The sequence below is a fragment of the Primulina eburnea genome, chromosome 8 (assembly GCF_022965805.1).
Source record: "Primulina eburnea isolate SZY01 chromosome 8, ASM2296580v1, whole genome shotgun sequence".
Classification (NCBI taxonomy): Eukaryota; Viridiplantae; Streptophyta; class Magnoliopsida; order Lamiales; family Gesneriaceae; genus Primulina; species Primulina eburnea.
Window position 1 is genome coordinate 42,949,669 of NC_133108.1, and position 19,121 is coordinate 42,968,789.

At 35.3% G+C, this 19,121-nt stretch overlaps 2 protein-coding genes and 1 pseudogene across 10 annotated transcripts; 2 read left to right on the forward strand and 1 right to left on the reverse strand.

The window, feature by feature from the left end:
- Positions 1-1,916: 1,916 nt before the first annotated feature.
- LOC140840003 (serine/threonine-protein kinase AGC1-5-like) lies at positions 1,917-5,429 on the forward strand. The gene is made up of 2 exons (XM_073207069.1): positions 1,917-2,618; positions 4,527-5,429. The coding sequence occupies exons 1-2, from the start codon at positions 2,014-2,016 to the stop codon at positions 5,323-5,325; spliced, it is 1,404 nt and encodes a 467-aa protein (XP_073063170.1). The 5' UTR covers positions 1,917-2,013; the 3' UTR covers positions 5,326-5,429.
- A 3,800-nt stretch (positions 5,430-9,229) lies between these two features.
- Positions 9,230-14,834, forward strand: LOC140840004 (pentatricopeptide repeat-containing protein At2g27610-like). Of its 9 annotated transcripts, XR_012119828.1 has the most exons (5): positions 9,230-12,156; positions 12,469-12,546; positions 12,825-12,900; positions 13,686-13,749; positions 14,714-14,826. XR_012119828.1 is itself a non-coding variant. In XM_073207070.1 (1 exon), exon 1 carries the CDS (start codon positions 9,450-9,452, stop codon positions 12,072-12,074), a length of 2,625 nt encoding a protein of 874 aa, XP_073063171.1. In that variant the 5' UTR covers positions 9,230-9,449; the 3' UTR covers positions 12,075-12,196. The 9 variants fall into 9 exon arrangements, 1 of the variants encoding a protein (XP_073063171.1); XR_012119827.1 differs by having other exon boundaries at positions 12,469-12,900; XR_012119829.1 differs by lacking the exon at positions 12,825-12,900.
- On the reverse strand, positions 13,759-18,034 carry LOC140839307 (subtilisin-like serine-protease S; annotated as a pseudogene).
- Positions 18,035-19,121: the final 1,087 nt, after the last annotated feature.

Genomic DNA, 19,121 nt, shown 5'->3' on the forward strand with positions numbered 1-19,121 from the left:
CTTGAAAATTCAATGCACGTGAGCAATTAATGATGTTGAGTTTGTGTATACTGTGGCTAATATGACATTACACTGTCCAGGAGGGGGGATCGGTTTGGGAATTTCTGCAGGATTTTCGTGTTCAAACATATCTAATATCCTCAACAATGGATTATGTCGAACCAGAAGAGTTGACCGAAAAGTATTATTATCCAAAAACCTCCAAGAATATGCTGATGTTAATTAGTTCTGTGAGAAATAAGTTGAATATGTTGGGTTGATATTTAGATGGAGTTGTACACGACTATATGGACAATGAAGTCGGAGAAGATGTTAAACTAGAAAATACATTACGATATAGAAAATTTTATATGATGCTCGTAAGGCTGGCCACCGAGGCATCTGTCCACCCGTCAACTTTCCCTTCGGTGCATAATTCATTGTGTAATCCAACTAAATAGGTTATGGAAATGCGTTTGACAGAAGTGACCCAAGATAACAATGGTTGTATCAGGACATCTTCAATATGACCTTCCATGATATAAGGAAAAGGATTCATGAGAAGAATTGGTGTGAAAAAGTCGATACCATTTAAGAATTCCATTAAAACGAAAAAAAAAATATGAAAATGTTTATTATAATATGTATTTTCATCATCTCTAATATTCTCTTGAAAATATGGATTTCAATTGAGATATATCTAAAACATGTTCTTGAGTAGTTTTTTTTAAGATATAATACCTTTAATTGAAATGAATGCTCAAAATGTACGAATAATTTTTTTTACTCAATAAACTATATTTTGGATATGCCGAATTTACGTCTAAACATATCTTATACTTGTGCTGTTTTTAAGAGAAGTGATGCAGTAATGTTACATACCCAAAACCTGAATCAAAGCTAAATAGTACGTTGGACATTAGTAATGAATTTGTGCCAAAGAGTTACGTAATAGTAGTTGGACTTTAGCAATGCATTTGTGCCAAAGAGTTTCGTAAAAGCACCGATGCATCGGACAAGTAAATTATGTTTTAACGAAGCGTATTTTTTTAAGTGAGAAATTATATGTGATTTTTGACATGCCAAGTGCTAAAATCCAGATGAGACGAGTGTGCAGTAAAGCTTTTGAAAAACCTTGCAAAATTGTTTTATCAGAAATTCTGAATACATTTTAATTTGTCAATCTGTTGGTTGAATGTATTATTAATCATTTTTTTTATTGATAGGAGGAAGTTATCATGAATTCGCTGATTTTTGTTGCTTCCGTTATTGCTGTTGGATTAGCCATAGAGCTCGCTTCCTCGTACTTTTTGTAGATTTTATTCATTTCTCAAATAAATGAAGTAGTGATTTATGGTTAATGTCTATATGCTATTAGTTTTGTACCTTAACAGAATGTTCATTTGTTCTTTTTCTGTCTTGTATCATGCTAGAAATAAATGTCCATATCACTTTTTTTTTTTTTCAAATTAGATCAGATGAGAACAAGAATCTTGTTTCACGAGGTTCATAAAAGTGTATTTTTTCAAATGCAGCTCCTTATTGAAAATATCGGTAGAACGACCACTAACATCACACATTTATTGCTTAAATTTGATATTTAGAAATTTGTTGGTATGTAAAAATTTTAAGCAAAAAAAAAAATTCAATCTCATAAAAACGATATTAAAAAATTGTTAATAGTTAAAATATTATTATTGATAATACAATATTTAATTTTAAAATCATTAATATTTGTTAATAGAAATAAACTATACATTATTTCATATTTTTTGTTTAGTTTTAATTTATTAAGTCAAGTTAGTCAATTATTTATCACTGAATTATTCTTTGATTTTTCTTAATTTTAAGTACAATTTGGGCCTGTGCTTTTGCAAGTCCAAGAAGATTTTAAAACATGAATTCCGGGCTCAATGCACCCTTTTATATTTCCAAGTCAATCGTCCTCAATACCCAATGAACAAAGCCCCACGTTACCCAATGAACTCTTCTACTTCTTCCCTTCCCCCACACTGAACCAATTAGCCACTCTTAATGGAGCCATGGGTGGACGACATCTCCGACGACCTCCAGAGCATGAGCTTCAACTCCACCACCACCGCCACCGATATTCATCGCTCCACCAGCTCCGGCTCCGACTGGACCTCCGCCTCTGCCCATTTCCCTCCCTCCACCGCCGTCAGACTCCATTCATCCTCCACGGCACCTTCCGGGGACCCCTGCTGGGAATCCGTCCGCCGCTTCCCGTGTCTCTCCCTCTCCGACCTCCGATTCCTCCATCGCCTCGGCGCGGGAGATATCGGCTCGGTGTACTTAGCCGAGCTGAAGTCTCCATATACTCCGCCGCCGCCGCCGCCGCCGGCATCATCCGGGGCGGAGACTACGAAACCCAAATCCACGGCGCTCTTCGCAGCGAAAGTGATGGACAAGAGGGAGATTGCGAGCCGTAATAAGGAGGGCCGAGCGAGGACGGAGAAGGAAATCCTCGAAATGTTGGACCATCCATTTCTGCCGACGCTCTACTCCGCCATCGAGTCTCTGAAATGGTCGTGCCTGCTAACGGAATTCTGCCCCGGCGGAGATCTCCACGTCCTCCGCCAGCTCCAACCGTGCAAACGCTTCCCCGAATCCGCCGTAAGGTACGCCACTATATTCTCCATTACTGCATCAATCCCTGCAAACATGCACTTATCACAGATTCATCCAATGATAAAATCCAATCCAATCCAAGCTGGATCCTTAATTACTCTAAAAACACACCAAGATTTGTCTATCCAGTCCAGTCGCCATTAATGAGTGGGATGTTTCAAAAAGTTTCGAGTTTGAGTTTGAAATTGAAAGTTGAGAGAGTGACGGGTGATGGTTGAGACTTGAGAGGTGGGGCCAACACCTGGCGGAGACGTTGGCCATTAATGGGGGACCTTTTCTATCTTCCATTGATGCGTTCACAGTCTTTAAATTAATGGAGAAACTGAAATTTACTGTATTTCTGTTCGGTTGGTAAGAGACTCTCAATCTCTGTCCATCTTGATAGTATTATTATTAAAATATCAATAAATGTTTTTTTATTAGAAATATTATATTTTCATTTTTTTTCTCTAAACTTTGTTTCCATTTTTAAATACTATAAAAATATATCGAAATATTGTAAAACTATTTTTGCGAAATGAATTAATTTTTAATTGAGTTTCTACATGCAACCGCATCGTACATTAAGATTTAAGAGCACATGTTACGTGCATTTAGTTCATATTAATTAATATTAATATATTAAGTCAACATCATAGTAATATGCATTTTGTGGGAAATATGTCTAGACATAGATGGATAATTATTATGAGAAATTTCAATGATCCTTTACATATATGATTTTAGTATACACAAACTGTTAGTGAGACGATATCACGAGTCAATTTTGTGAGATATATTTTCTATTTAGATCATCCATGAAAAAAATATTACTTATTATTATAAATATGAACAATATTGATCTGTCTCACGAATAAACAATTATATCACCGTCCTATAAGGCACCAGCTTATTTGTATATAAGTATTTGCCTAATATAATATATCTTATTTTTAATTGTCGCTTAAAAACAGTATATATCTATTATTTTATACATTTTGGGAGAGGTATACTTTATAAAATATACAGGACATTAAAAAACTAACAAAAATAGTTATTTTAATAATACAACGTATTATTGGTTTATACAATGGCTTCATTTAAGGACTTTCCTTGTTTTTGAACTTTTTTATTATTATTATTATTGTATTTATGATTATATTATGCAAATGTGAAAATATATTATTAAACTTGACACTTATCTTCACGATATATTATAATTTTTTTGTTTGATAAAAGGTAGTTACAGTCAAATATAACAAATGTAAAAAAAAAATGGAAATATTATTGTTGTCATATATATTATGGTTGACCTTGTAGGATGCATCTAATGCACGTGGCCTGTGATTATTTCTCGAGTATGCTCCTTTTCTACTAATCACTAGGCAGTCATTTTTGGTAGAAAGTTTCGTGGGCCTTTTTTTTTTCTTCCTATTTTTGTCGTTACATAATACACATTTATATGATTATTAATAATATATATAAATATATATATATTATATATATATTTATAAACATTATTATTATATTATTACAAGATGACAGAAAAATCCCATAAAATGTGTTCCGTTAACTTATGCGGAATTTGGGGATTCTTGAAATTGACCTACTTTTTCACCATTCTCCTTGTGTCCCTACCCGATTCGTTTTCTTGATAACTTAAGCCTAGGGAAGTAGTTGTCAATATAGAAATTGAAAAATATTAGGACAAAAAATAGGAATTTAAGGAGGATGATGGAACGTAATTCATGGATCTTGCTTGTTATTTTAACTCAAATCAGTTACGTAAAGATTCACGAGTGCCAAATTTCAATCCATGAAAAAGTTTAGCCGATTTAGTTAAAAACACAAGTTATACGTATACAAATTTCTAATATTAGCTATCAAGAACTCCGAGTATAACTTGATGGTGTCAACAGGTTTTATGCATCTGAGGTTGTGGTAGCTCTAGAGTACCTTCACATGATGGGGATCGTATATCGCGATCTTAAGCCGGAAAATGTGTTAGTTCGATCGGATGGCCATATAATGCTCACCGATTTCGACCTTTCGCTTAGATGCGACGACTCGACGTCCACCCCTGCTCAAGTATTTTCCAGCCAAAATCCGCCCAATGCCCCACCGTCGAATGAGTACACCCTCGACCCGCCTCCCTTCAGCTCGACCTCCTGCATTCTTCCCAGTTGTATTGTCCCCGCTGCATCATGCTTCCATCTTAAGCGCAAGCGCAAGAAGAAGTCGACCCGCCACATGGGTCCCGAGTTCGTGGCTGAGCCCATTGATGTTCGCTCGATGTCTTTTGTCGGGACGCACGAGTACCTGGCACCGGAGATAGTTTCGGGAGAAGGGCATGGTAGTGCAGTGGACTGGTGGACGCTAGGGATATTCATATTTGAGTTGTTTTACGGTGTGACGCCTTTCCGTGGGATGGACCACGAGATAACACTGGCTAATATCATCGCTCGAGCGCTCGAGTTCCCGAAAGAGGTGGCGATTCCAGCTGCGGCCAAGGACTTGATATCGCAATTGCTCGTAAAGGATCCGGTGCGACGAACTGGATCAACCATGGGTGCATCAGCCATCAAACACCACCCATTTTTCCAAGGAGTGAATTGGGCATTGTTGAGATGCACAAGTCCACCTTTTGTTCCTCCTCCATTTAGCAAAGATTTTCTATCTGATGAATGTTGCACTGAACCTCCTGTGGACTATTACTAGTCAAATTGAATGTAATTATGCTTTTTGAGGAGATTTTTTTAAAAAAATTTATCATACTCCATGGGGAGATGTTTTTCTTCAAATATGTAAATGTGTGTTTATAAATAAAATTACTTTTATTTATAAAATAAAACAAAATAAGAAAAAACGTCTTCCCATTAATCACTGTCACTGATCGATATATAAAATTTTCATTTTCTTGTGAGACGGTCTCACGAATCTTTATCTGTAAGATGAGTCAGCCCTACCGATATTCACAATAAAAAGTAATATTCTTACAATAAAAAATAATACTTTTTCATGGATGACCCAAATAAGAGATCCGTCTCACAAAAAAAAAAACGATCCGTGAGACTGTTTCACATAAGGTTTTGCGCAAAAAAATTATACTATTTGTCTATTCATAATAAAGAAGAATTGATTCAAAATAAATAAAATAAAAATGCTGAAATTTTAATTTGGTACGATGTTCAGCATGAAATTAGTTTAACATTTTTAAAATAAAATAACCAACAAACAAATACAAGATAGACCTTGTTTCTCGCGTTGATTACCGTTCTCTAAAAACAAAATGTTTTCTACTAAAAAATAAGATTGCTAGAAAAACAAAATATTTTGAAAATTTTCCTCCTAAGACCATTGATTTTTGGAAATATTAGTTAGAAATTGTTTTATCATTCTATAATGTATTTTCTCATTATTGTCCTAAATTAAATCCAAATTTGTGAAGTCATATAACATTTTTACTCAGTTTAGTCTTTATGATTCTCAATTGACATGCATACACGTATACGTATAAACTGCACCATCCATTATATTTTTACAGTAACACCCGATCGATATAGCATAGAACGACATACATAATAAATGTTCGGCAATAAGGCCATGGCTCCACCATGCGTTTTCTTTTGGATAGGCTATCAAAACGAAATTCACGTGAGAGCTTTCACAGATACTTGTGGACAAATATGTCAAGCCAACGATGAAAATGAACCCAAACATCCCATTAAGCAAATGGCATAACTCAAGCGTTTTCGTTTGATCATTTTCTACGTAATCTTTAACGCGTAGTTTCAAAGTTACAAATCTTATGATCGAAACATTCGTATCATCTGATATCAAAGTTCGTGAACGCATTAAATCTGTCACTATTTGGGGTGAGTCCATCCACCGGAAATGGTATAAAATATAAAATTGTTTGGTAGCCAATGCTGCTTTCTTGCAATAATAATAAAGGTTGGGGGGACAAGAGAAAGTTTCCTAATGGGACTGATTTAAAGCCATAAGTTTCAGCTTCTTATCCCTCAAAAGTCAATGCCTTACAGTTAGTTTAAGAGATCTCGACAATACACATGTAAACAATCAAGCCAACATCCATGGCATTACAGATCCTATGGCGGAAAGCAAGCTATCCCACCCCCACGTGATTCGGGGTACATTTGAAGGAAGAATGCATGTGGGGTTCAGTTGTCTTCATCGACTCCATTCTAAAAATTTTGCAATAATAGAAATTGGGGTTCGTTGGTTTTTCGAACATCCTCTTGTGTTTTGGTCGTTTATTCTAGATGATGATGGGTCGGGTCGGGTCGGGTCGAGTCGGGTCTCGATATCAGCTGATTTATATAGTAGAAAAATAAAATGACTTCTGAAGGTAACAGAAAATTATACTTATGTCAATAGTAGTGGCGATCCCCCCGGAGACTCAATTTACTAAGTTTATTGGTGTGGGTTTGATATTTGGACCAAGCTTTTAGCGAGCTTAAAGGGAATTCACAGAGATTTTAGTCTCTTTCCCTTAAGGATCCAGATCGGTGCAGTCTTTAATGCTAACAGGGAGCAACATCATCCTGTTAGAAGGAGTCGACTATCATTGTGTGCTATCAAATCTACATCTCAATTATTTATTTGGGATGTGATAAAATTACTGAAATGAAAGAGTTTGGATAGATAATCAACTCGGGTGGTCGATTAGTTCAGGGATACACTTGACACTTCCATGCTCCTAAGAAGCAAGCAAGCTTTGCAGATTGTTCTCTGTGCCATGGACAACGTTAGAGGTGTCGAGAGATGTCTGACAAAACTTTTCAATGCTCAATTCAGTGATCACATCTGGAAATTTACTCAAAAACCAAGAGATGAGTGGAATTGTGAGCATACCTTCGATAGATTTTGGGCTTGAAGGTGTGGACCCATTTGGGAGGCTGGGGCCCTTATTCGGGCCTTATTTTCCTATAAGATTGGGTTGACTAAAAACTATGATATGGGTTTTTCTCAGCTTTATTATTTATTTTTAATAAAATATTTATTTATTTATGAACTAATTAAAGGTAAATTTGAGTAAAATATATTTTTCCATCTTTAAATTAAGATTCAGTACTAGGTATAATATTTTATAAATCAGTACCTAACAATGTCATAATTTTATTTTTAACTCCACACAAATTTAAGTTTAAATTTTTGCCATCTTTTGTCATTTTACAATGGAATAAGAGTAGGTACTTATTTTGACTCGCAAAATATTTATTTTGGAGTTCCATATATTTGATTTAGATATTTGAATACTCCAAACAAGCAAAAAATACTGGATTTTCGAGGATTATCATAAGTTCAATCATTTTTGGTTTTTTCATTGAAAATACATTAAGACGTCTTATTTATGTCATTTATTTTTTTAAAAAAAACATACTTCATCCCTTATCATGGAATAAGAAAAAAGTACATATTCTGACCTAAAAAATACATATTTCGGGGTTTCAACATTTGATTTGACTATTTGAATATCCAAATTTTTAAGAAAATAATCTATCTTCGAACGATCGATATAAATTCAATCATTGTTAGTCTTTGCATGCAAAAAATATTAAGATGACTTTTTATATCATTTAATTTTTTTTTTTTAAAATAATAGTTCCTCACTCATAATAGAATAAGAGTAAGTACTTATTTGAAGTTATAATGTACCTATTACATATATATACGACAAAGTTATCCCCTCTCTCAAGTAAAAACTTACATAAAAATAATATTTTTTATATTTTGTAATGTTAAATTTCCATATCAATCAAAAATTTATCGTCCATTTATAATCCGTATCGATGTATTGAAATCTTAAATTAATGCCGCCGCCCCTCTCTCGCGTCCTAATACATAGCAATTAGCTGTGAGGAAATTAGAGATACAAGTTGACTTATCACATGTATAGATGTTAGATTCGGGTAATTTTAGTTGGGGTACCCGATAAATAGGGTAAGGAAAAATAGCATATTATGTTAAAAATAATATTTTTCTATGTGTTGGGTAGGATAACATACCCGTATTACAAAATTGATCGTTACACGATCTCAAAGAAATTTTATTGTCAATTATGAAATCACAATATTCGTGACTATTTACGCCAATCAGGGTTTTCATGTAGTTATAAACTTATTAGTCGAGAACCAAAAAGAATATCTCGAACAAATAAATAGAAAAATAAAGAGAATGAACACAATATTCGGGTCTTTGTTAAATGTTTTGATTTGAAATCTACATATTTGATTTATAATCGTATTTGTAGTTTTATTAATTTAGTGTAATATTAGTTTATTTTTCCTCTTTTTTTTTTTTAAATGTAATTTGTAATAGAAACATTTATGTACTTGATTAGTCTATTATATTTGTATTATAATAACACATACAAAATTGAAAATTTACGAACAACTCTCAGTAAAAGGACAAAGCACAAAAATATTATTTGATGCGAATATAATAATAATAATAATTTCGAATGTTGCAGCTGCTAAATTATTTGATGGGAAATTAATAATAATAATAATAATAATAATAATAATAATAATAATAATAATAATAAAAAATTAATTGATACGAAATTATTAAAAAATATTAAATTAAACATAAGCAAATCTCTGACGGACTCGCATGGAAGCTTTTGGGTTGGCACCAAAATTAAATTTCAGTTATGCAGTAAAATTTGCAACCATACAAAGATTTCCCGGCATAATTCTTCGCAAAAATGTTACGAGAGCTGTTATCGAGAAAGAGTTATCATTCTTTTTGTGTTTGTGTTTTAAATCATTTGTGTGCTATTGGAGCATGATGCATGTTAGAAATCCGCAGAATCCACGATGCTCGTTCCAAGATGTACTGTAAGAAACCACAGATATCTGTCCAATTTTTGGAGCCCATTTCAGGTCTTTGGGTGCTGGTATTCTTCTGCGGTTGCATTCAATCCTGAAATCAGTGATGAGTGTGAGCCTCTAAGTTTAGCTCATCAGCATAACGCGTACAACCTGTTCGATGAATTTACGTGCAAGGATATCGCATATTACAACCATTTTCTGTTTAGATATTCTCGCAACGGTTTGAATCGAGAAGCCGTGAATATTTACGGTGTTATTAATCGCTCAGGTGTTTTAGTAGATGGATGTAGCCTTTCTTGTATATTGAAAGTTTCTGCTAGCTTGGGCAATTGTGTTTTTGGTAAGCAAATACATTGTCAGTGTGTTAAAAATGGGTTTTTTGAGGATGTTAGCGTTGGAACTGCAGTTGTTGATATGTATGTTAAGAGTGGGAATTTGGATGACGGGAAGAAAGTGTTCGATGATATCAGAGATAGAAATGTAGTTACTTGGACTTCATTACTAACAGGTTATGCACAGAAAGGGATGATTTACAAGATCATGGAAGTTTTTGGCTTAATGAATTTAGAGGGAATTGAGCCGAACCCTTGTACATTTGCAACTATATTTGGAGCTTTAGCGGATGAGGGGGTGGTAGAGTGTGGAGCTCAAATGCATGCTTTGGTTTTTAAGCATGGTTTTGATACAAGCAGAGTTGTTGAAAACTCATTGGTCAATCTCTATAATAAATGTGGTTTATTTAGGGAGGCTAAACATGTGTTTGATGGTATGGAGTACAGAGATGCGGTTTCTTGGAATGTGATGATTTCAGCTCTTTTTGTGAATGGGTTTGAGTTAGAATCTCTTCAGATGCTCTATAGGATGAGGCTTGCATGTGTAAATTTCACGGAATCGACTTTTGCCACAGCGATTAAGTTGTGTGCTAGTCTCAAAGAACTGGGTTTTTTAAGACAGATCCATTCTCAAGTTGTCAAGAGTGGCTTTGAGTTTCATGATTATATTAGAACTGCTCTTACAGTTTCCTATATGAAAGTTTGTAAAGTGGATGATGCATTTAAGATATTCTCAGCTGAGGATGTAGTTCAGACTGTGGTTTCATGGACTGCAATTATTGGAGGATACTTGCAGAATGGTAAGGCGTCACAAGGGATAGATCTATTTCACCAAATGAGAAGACAAGGTGTTAGACCAAATCATTTCACTTATTCAACAATACTAGCAGCTCTTTCCACTACCGCTTTGTTTCAAGTTCATGCTGTTATTATCAAATCCAATTATGAAAATTCGCCTCCAGTTGGAACAGCTTTGCTTGATGCTTATGTTAAGATACAAAAGAACAGTGAAGCGGCAAAAGTGTTTGAACAAATAGAAAAGAAGGATGTTGTTGCTTGGTCTGCAATGTTAGCTGGATATGCACAAGAAGAGGATATCAAGGGAGCTGTAACAATTTTTCTCCAGTTAGCCAGGGATGGTATCAGGCCAAATGAGTTTACCTTCTCTAGCATAGTCAATGCATGCGGTATGCCCAGAGCAGCAGCACAACAAGGTAAACAGTTTCATGCAAGCTCAATTAAACTTTGCTGTAATAATGCCATGATTGTCAGTAGTGCCCTGGTAACCATGTATGCAAAAAAGGGAGATATTGAGAGTGCTAATGAAGTCTTCAAGAGGCAGCAGGAAAGAGACTTAATCTCTTGGAACTCAATGATCTCAGGGTACGCACAACATGGTTATGGGGAAAAAGCATTAAAGGTATTTGAGGAAATGCAAAGTAGAAACTTGGAAATGGATGAAATTACGTTTATCGGTGTTATTTCTGCCTGTACTCATGCCGGACTAGTACGTGAAGGTCAAATATTCTTTGACATGATGGTACATAATCTTCAAATCCTTCCAACAATGGAGATCTATTCGTGCATGGTTGACCTATATGGCCGAGCTGGGATGCTGGACAAAGCTATGGCTCTTATCAACAGAATGCTCTTTCCTCCCAGTGCAACTGTTTGGCGTACTCTCTTGGCTGCATGTAGAGTTCATCGAAACTTAGAGCTAGGTGAATTTGCCGCCAAAAAGCTAATCTCACATCAACCCCAGGATTCAGCCGCCTATGTCTTGCTCGCTAATTTATATGCTGCATCTGGTCAGTGGAGAGACAGGGCGAAAGTGAGGAAATTGATGGATGATAGACAAGTTAAAAAGGAAACAGGTTTTAGCTGGATTGAAGTGAAGAACAAGACCTACACATTCATGGCTGGTGATGTTTCACATCCTTTATCAGATCACATTTATATGAAGCTGGAAGAATTAAGTGTTCGTTTGAGGGATGCTGGATATCAGCCAGACACAAACTATGTTCTCCATGATATTGAAGAGGAACAAAAAGAAGCCATCCTTTCTCGTCACAGTGAGAGACTGGCAATTGCATTTGGATTGATTTCTGTACCTGAAGGAATTCCCATACAGATCATAAAAAATATTAGAGTCTGTGTTGACTGCCACACTGTTATCAAGATCATATCAAAAATGGAAGGAAGAGAAATTATTGTTCGAGATTCAAATCGATTCCATCACTTTAAAGAAGGCTTATGCTCTTGTAAGGATTACTGGTAGCATGTTAAATTGTGAGCGATCAAGTTTTCATTCTACAGAAAAGGGAGAGTCTTTTGATCCTGAACTAGAAAGCCATGTAAATGTAAGTGGCAAGTATAATTCTAATATTTATCGATGAGAAACATGAAGGGTGGTTCTGTTAATTTTGGTTTCCTTCGGCAAGACCAAAATTGAATCCCAAATGATGACAGCCAGTGAAAAATTACATTCGCACGGCGACTGACAGCTTTCATATGTATCTGGGGCATTAGTTGTGTGTTTTAACTTTTTTGATTTTTATAAGTACATTGAAGGTTTCATATTTTAGATGCCTGTGTATTTCATTCCGTGCTTTTACCGAATCTTGGTAAATTTAATCAAATTCGATGTAAAGAGAATTTCTTCATGCTTACAGTTCAGGAATCAGGATGCTCACCAGAGTTATGTACAGAGGCCTATGTTTCGTTGGATGGCTTGAACTTTGCATAAATGGGTGAGACCAGTTTCCATTAGTAATGATAAAAATGATATTCAAGAATGCTCTGAAAAGTCCTATTATACTTATTTGCAACAATGAGTGGGCTGTTTTGAGAAAAGATTTTTACTGATTAGGATATTATCTTCTTTGATTCAAAGCATTCGTTATATTTTCCATCAATTGCTTTGATTATGTTAGGGCCTTATGATAGGGGAGTAATTTCAAAATATAAGATATATGAAACTCGATTTGCTCCTTTAAGGTTGATATGATACCTAATTTCTCATGCAAAGGAACCGCAACTACCCTTTGGGTATGCACTAGGTAGAGCTCGGATATGTGCAGTAGTCTGTAAATCACGCATACCAGGTAAACCTGACAGTGAGCATTGATTTTCTCAAGGGTGCATACATCTTTCTTGGTCAAAGTCAATTCTAAGGTATTGCTACAATGAAAGCTGATCAATGATAGAAACAAAGAGTTCAAGATTTTGGAACGAGCATTCAATGCTAAAAGACACCATTGTCCTTTGAATTTTTGCTTTTACCAGTTATTAAATGGAAGTAATGTCATTATATTATTTAATTAACAAACGAATTGTTTTATTTTTTCTTGTAAAAAAATACGAACAAAAATTATTGTAAAATAAATAATAATAAATAATTATATAGACAAAAAGAAACAGGAATTAGGAACTTTGGATTAAAAAATCTTCATTTTACTTTTAATATGTTATATGAGAAATCTGTGGGTGCAGTATGTATTAGGTATTCCAAAGATCTCCTATCTCATTTTCATGCTTATATATAGCCTAGATTTGAAAAAAAAAATCAACCAATTTTTATCAGCTTTTCAATATTCTTTCTCCAAATGCATTTTAATCTAGTTTCACATTTTACTATTCTTGGCAACTTTAATGTTATACCCAAAATGTAACTAAGCCATTTTTATCTCATTTTCCTTGCCGTTTCTCAAAACGCAATTTAATCTAGTTTCACATTTTTGGTTCCAAAATCTGTTTCTCATAGTTTCTGTTTTTTTTACTTGGAACTCTAAGTCTAAGGGGGTATACCGTAACTGAAAATTCAGTTTTATTCAATAATATTAACTTTTCGTTCCCGCTATTGACCTCCTTAATCACATGACATAAGAAGGTTCCTCGGACAAATTTGAGCCGTTGAAATGAGGAAAATTTATGCATAGAGTAACAAAATGAAGGTACTGCACATCATTAGTTGAGTTGTTCTTCACTCTTACAAAACAAGATGTGGTCTTTAATTTTAATAATTTTGCAATTTATCATCAATTTGATCCTGTCGTCGTAAGTACAATCTTTTAAGTTTAAGAATGCAATAAAACAACGAAAAATTATTAGAGGCTGTTTTCTCATGAATTAATTAGGCTAACTAGATGTTTTATCCATTCGATTTCATGTCAAATTAAAATAAATGTTATTATCAAAATAGGCACACACTGCTGGATTAATGTGTATACTTCCAACATAGAAAAATTGTGAATCAGAAATGAAAAAACCAAGCAACTGTGCCAGTTAGGTCAACGATGATGTGGAGTCTGAGGTTTTCTCTAGTTTGACAAATATGAACAATTTTAGGAAATTACAAATACAAATATAAGAAGCCAGCAGTAATCAGTTGGAAATATCTTATTCATCATAGTAATGAACCATTTGCTGAGTGCCATAAGATGCGATATTGTGATGTGAACTAAAAGTTTTGGCATGAAGTGATTCATGTATCATGATTTGTTATGTACTTGTGAATTGTGATTCTTTGAATACCCCTCCCGCATAAAATGATTCCTACAAGGAAACTACATTGAGACCGATTGGACTCCTTACCACATGGATTCTGTCCGTCCATGTCAATGCCCCGAAGACGAAACTTCCTTTACTGGTTTTATAAGGATTTAGATGAATTTTAAATGATTTTTTATCATCTATCTTTTCAAAACATAGCTCAGCTGGAGCAATTGAAACATTTGCACCAGCAGGGCGGTCTACTTGTGCCTTGTAAACAGTGGGCCCTTCTCCATAATATGTCACTGTTCTACGCACTGATACTCTTCTTCTCAAACTTGAGACTCTGATTGAAGGATAGTTGAAATCATTGGAGGGTGGAAGGGTATTCTTACAATATATCATTTTAATGGTGATGTATTTCAGTTGAACAGGGGTTTCTCCAGTGCTGCAGAGGAAATCAATTATTTCACTTGTGTCAAAATCATATATTAATCCAAGATCAGTTGCTGCAGCTGGATTCACATTCCTCGGAACCAGTCAAAAGGCGAGCTTTGAGTGCCGTTCAGATTTCTGACAATTAAAGTTTTATTGTTTTCGTGGATTGTTCCTGTGTCAAACATATAAGCATCCAGAAAACAACTAGGGGAAATGTTGGTAAATTTTGGAATGTTTATTAATTCAAAATCACCTGTTGTCATTATGGCAGACTCGATGGCTGCTGGGCTCCACGAAGGATGAGATGCTTTTACAATGGCAGCTATTCCAGAAACATGTAGACATGACATGGAAGTTCCTGATGCTATGTTATAGTCAGTTGATCTTCCAGCAGTGATGTCAGTGGCCAATGGTGACCATGCTGCCAGAATATTTACTCCTGGGGCGGTTATATCAAGCTGAAAAAAAGGTGAGGCCCAAATGTGTAATCATTCTTGTTTATAGAAGCAGTTGTACTTATTTTGAATTCACTTTCATTTTTTTTTATTTATCATTTTACAGTTCGTGTGTGCTATATAAATTTAGTAGTTGCATTCCACATAAACACTCCACAAGAAATCATTTTCTGAAATTTAGTTCTCTGATACTTTAACTATATCTGGACTGATGGCCTTTGGACCCATTGATGAGAAGGAAGCAGTATCTACTGGTTTAGAGGGTATAATTGTCGTTGCCTGGGATATTCTAGCCACTGGGTTCGTGCAACTGCCAGGTGAAGTTAATATTTGGCACTGGAATCCCTGATGTTATGTTAACTTTTTCTTGTAAATTTTACCAGAAGTTCCTACATACTTTTCTGATTCCATATATGTATATAGCTCTTAAGTTTCTTCAAGGTCAATTGCCGTGGCTGGTAGCACGGACTGAAACCCGATATCTTTGGCAAGTGGATCAACCAGAATAATTCCCACACCACCATCATCCTGTACGGAAATGGCTTGTCCTCTACGGTCACCAAGGATCTCCTCAAGTGAGCAGATGACGATGTTTCCATTAATCAAAGTGGAATATAAGGTATTTCTTTTACGAATGCTGACGGATAAAAAACAAAGAGTTGAAAATTTTATAACAAGCCGATAACATTGTAGCAATTGTGAGTGTGTGTAAAGTGAGAATAAAAGTATAGTTTCTGAAAGAGAGTTTTCATAATAGAAACGGTGAGTTGAAAATTTCAGAATGAAGTGATTAAGTTGTAGTGTTGATCATATGTGAAAGTCCATTTAAATGTCTAGATGGATAGCTAAATATGTAAGATGGATTCATGATCTGAGGTTTGACAAGTTCCCTGGCATTAACATAAAATGTTAGATTGTACCAACTCAAATAAAGGATCTTGTGTCTGTTTATTTAAGAACACTCGGTAATAAAAAATAACTTTGCTGCCGAGAAATAATAAATACTACAGTATTAAAAGAAATTCAGGGATTCTCAATCGCTCATTAAATTTCTCGTCAGTTTTGAAGCCGAGTCACTTTGAAGGTTTGAATACTAACTTGCATAATTTATCAATACTGGAAATTCTGAGTGAGGTTAAAAGCTAATCGATATACTTGAGATTCATGATGGTTCATGATGAACTGGACAGACTGAGGATGCTCCAATTATCAAGCTATGCCCGCTTGACTCGTGTTTGCCTCCATTAAAGTGTGTTTTAACCTTGGTTTTTTAACAGTCACACCCAGCTTGAAAGACAATTCTGTCCGATTTCGAATTTGAACCAAGCCATTTAAGTTTCATGTCTAGAGAGAAATATTCAATAGAAGATTTTGCAAGTTTTACTTAATCATGGTGTTTTTGGTGGAATGGATGTTGCCAAGCAGATGCAAGAACATGAATAGCTGTTCTGTAATCAGTGAATAGAAATATTTGATGTTTATGATTTATCAAATGAAATGAGAAAAATAGAATCCAGTGGGCATTGTAAGGAGAGATTGATGAAATGAAACATCAACACATTGAATGTTACTTAGAATGTAAATGAATTATTTTTAATGTTAAATAAAATACCTAGCATTTCCTGAGGTTATGTTTGGGGCTGCGGCGGCACTTCCAGCAATTAACCCATAGAAACCCTCCATATTTGTTGGGTTTATGCTGAAGCCCTGCAGTAAGTCAGTCCTCAAATCACAAGAGAAAATATGTTATATGATAATGTTTTGAACTCGGAGAGCTTCCAACAATTGCCTGTATGATTTTTTGAATTTCCTAGATAAATTTTAGTTTGGAAGTCTCGATCTATGGTGCTTGCTGACACTGTAAAGATCAAAGGAGCAACATTTGTCACAGTTTTTGGGCAAAAACCTGTTCCCAGCAGATGCAGAAATGACAAACTCTTTTTAGATGTCTGGAAACTTCCAATTGCAATTGCATGATCGAAGCACTAAAGCTCGGGAGGACCTGATCCAAGGGACATAGATATGGTATCTTCATTGTCATATAGCGCGTCATCCAAGACCGAGAGAATGTCTGTGTCTCTGCAGATGTAGAACCAACAAGCTTTGTATATTGCAAGTCTGGCTCCGGTGCACCTCCTCTTGCAGTGCCTTTTCCTATTCCATATAAGCTAACATCGGGGACCATTGAGCCAGCAATTATGGATGCATTGTGGTTTCTATGACCATAGGTATCTTGTGGTGATAAGGAATATGTTCTATTCCATGTTTCAATAGGCCCAAGGTCTGCTTCAAACCCTTTATGGTAAGATCTAGCTCCTACAATTTTTCTGTGATTTGGATTCAAACGGCGTCATCTACATTCTAGAAGTAATAATCATGTGGTTGTATAGTGTGTGTATCTTTTGAAGTAATTTGGTAGAGAGTGAGTCAGGAGCTGGAGTTGCTACCTGTTACAATTTGACAATGTATAGTTCTCTCCAGTCAAACATTCGCCCTTGAATTTGGATGGCTCGGGACTGAGGTCTTCATCCTTGAAGCTCTTGGATTTAGGCCAAACTCCTGAAGTATAGATGATTACGGTGGTTATATAATTAGTTCACACATGGGAATAAGATTGGTGGAAGATTTTAGAAAACATATCTGTTAAATGTTTACCATTGTCAATGGCACCAACAATTATGTTGGATGTTGATGGCTGCTCATATTGTTGCATGTTGTTTAGGCCCAGAAATTCCCATGAATGTGTTGTATGGATCACATTTGGCTTGCTCTCAAAAAAAGACAGAACAGAGTCACCTCCCACATTCAAAGAAAAACAATCAAACTTCAGAGTTAAGTCTCTTGGTATCCTTGTAATAAATTAGCAAAATACACATTTTCATGTCTTACTATCTCTCTGTGTTCAAACTGATTGGTGTATGATAGCAATTTCTTGCAACTCAACCTCATGATTCTGTTATGAGTACGGGTAAAGGATCGTGTTATGGGTCGGTGAAGGGGTTGATCGTTTAATTCTGAGATTTGTTTGTAGCTTCTTCTACCTTGTCTACCTATTTTGTTGGATGTTCGAGGCTCGTTTGAGAGAACCTCTCGATCTCAATATTAGCTATATTTTTGAGGAAAACTGAATGCTTTATTTCTTTGATCAGCAACCCCTTAAATACAAGATAAGCATTAAATTGGCATCCAAGAATTATGCCCATTATTCCTCTATCTAAGCTCTAGATTCTAGCATTTGTTAAAGGAAAGTACACAGAATTCAATCAATCTCATCCCTTATTTCCTAAACTTTCCATGTGTAAACCTTTGATATAGCACATCTTTGATTTTTGCTGCTGGATTCTTGTTTGAGTTGGGTTGTCCCCATGGATTGCGTCCCTGACAGATTCATTCAAATGATCAGTGAGCATTTTTTGAGAGAAGTTTGCACAGCTCAGAATCACGTTTCTGTCTCGAAGAAAAAGATAAATGTATATAACTTGTGTGATCTGTTACTTTTCTGCAAATTGCATCTTTTTGGAGTAGTCCCCTTCATTAAAATTCTTTTGTTCGATGTTAGACCTCTAGCTGAAATTAATGCTTGATCACTTGAACATATGTAACATTTCACCAGTGCTGCAGAAGAAATCAATTATGTCACTTGTATCAAAATTATATATTAGTCCAGGGTCAGTTGCTGCAGCTGAATTTACATGCCCGGAACCGTAGTCAAAAGGTGAAGTTTGAGTACCATTCGGAAGTCAAACCATTGCGTTTTTATTGTTGTTGTGGATTGTTGCTGAACATAAGCACATATATAGCAATTAGGGAAAATGTTAATAAATTCTGATGTATTTTATCGAATGAAAGTTACTTATTGTTATTATAGCAGACTTGATGGCTGCTGGACTCCACGAAGGATGAGATGCTTTAACAATGTCAGCTATTCCAGCAACATGGGA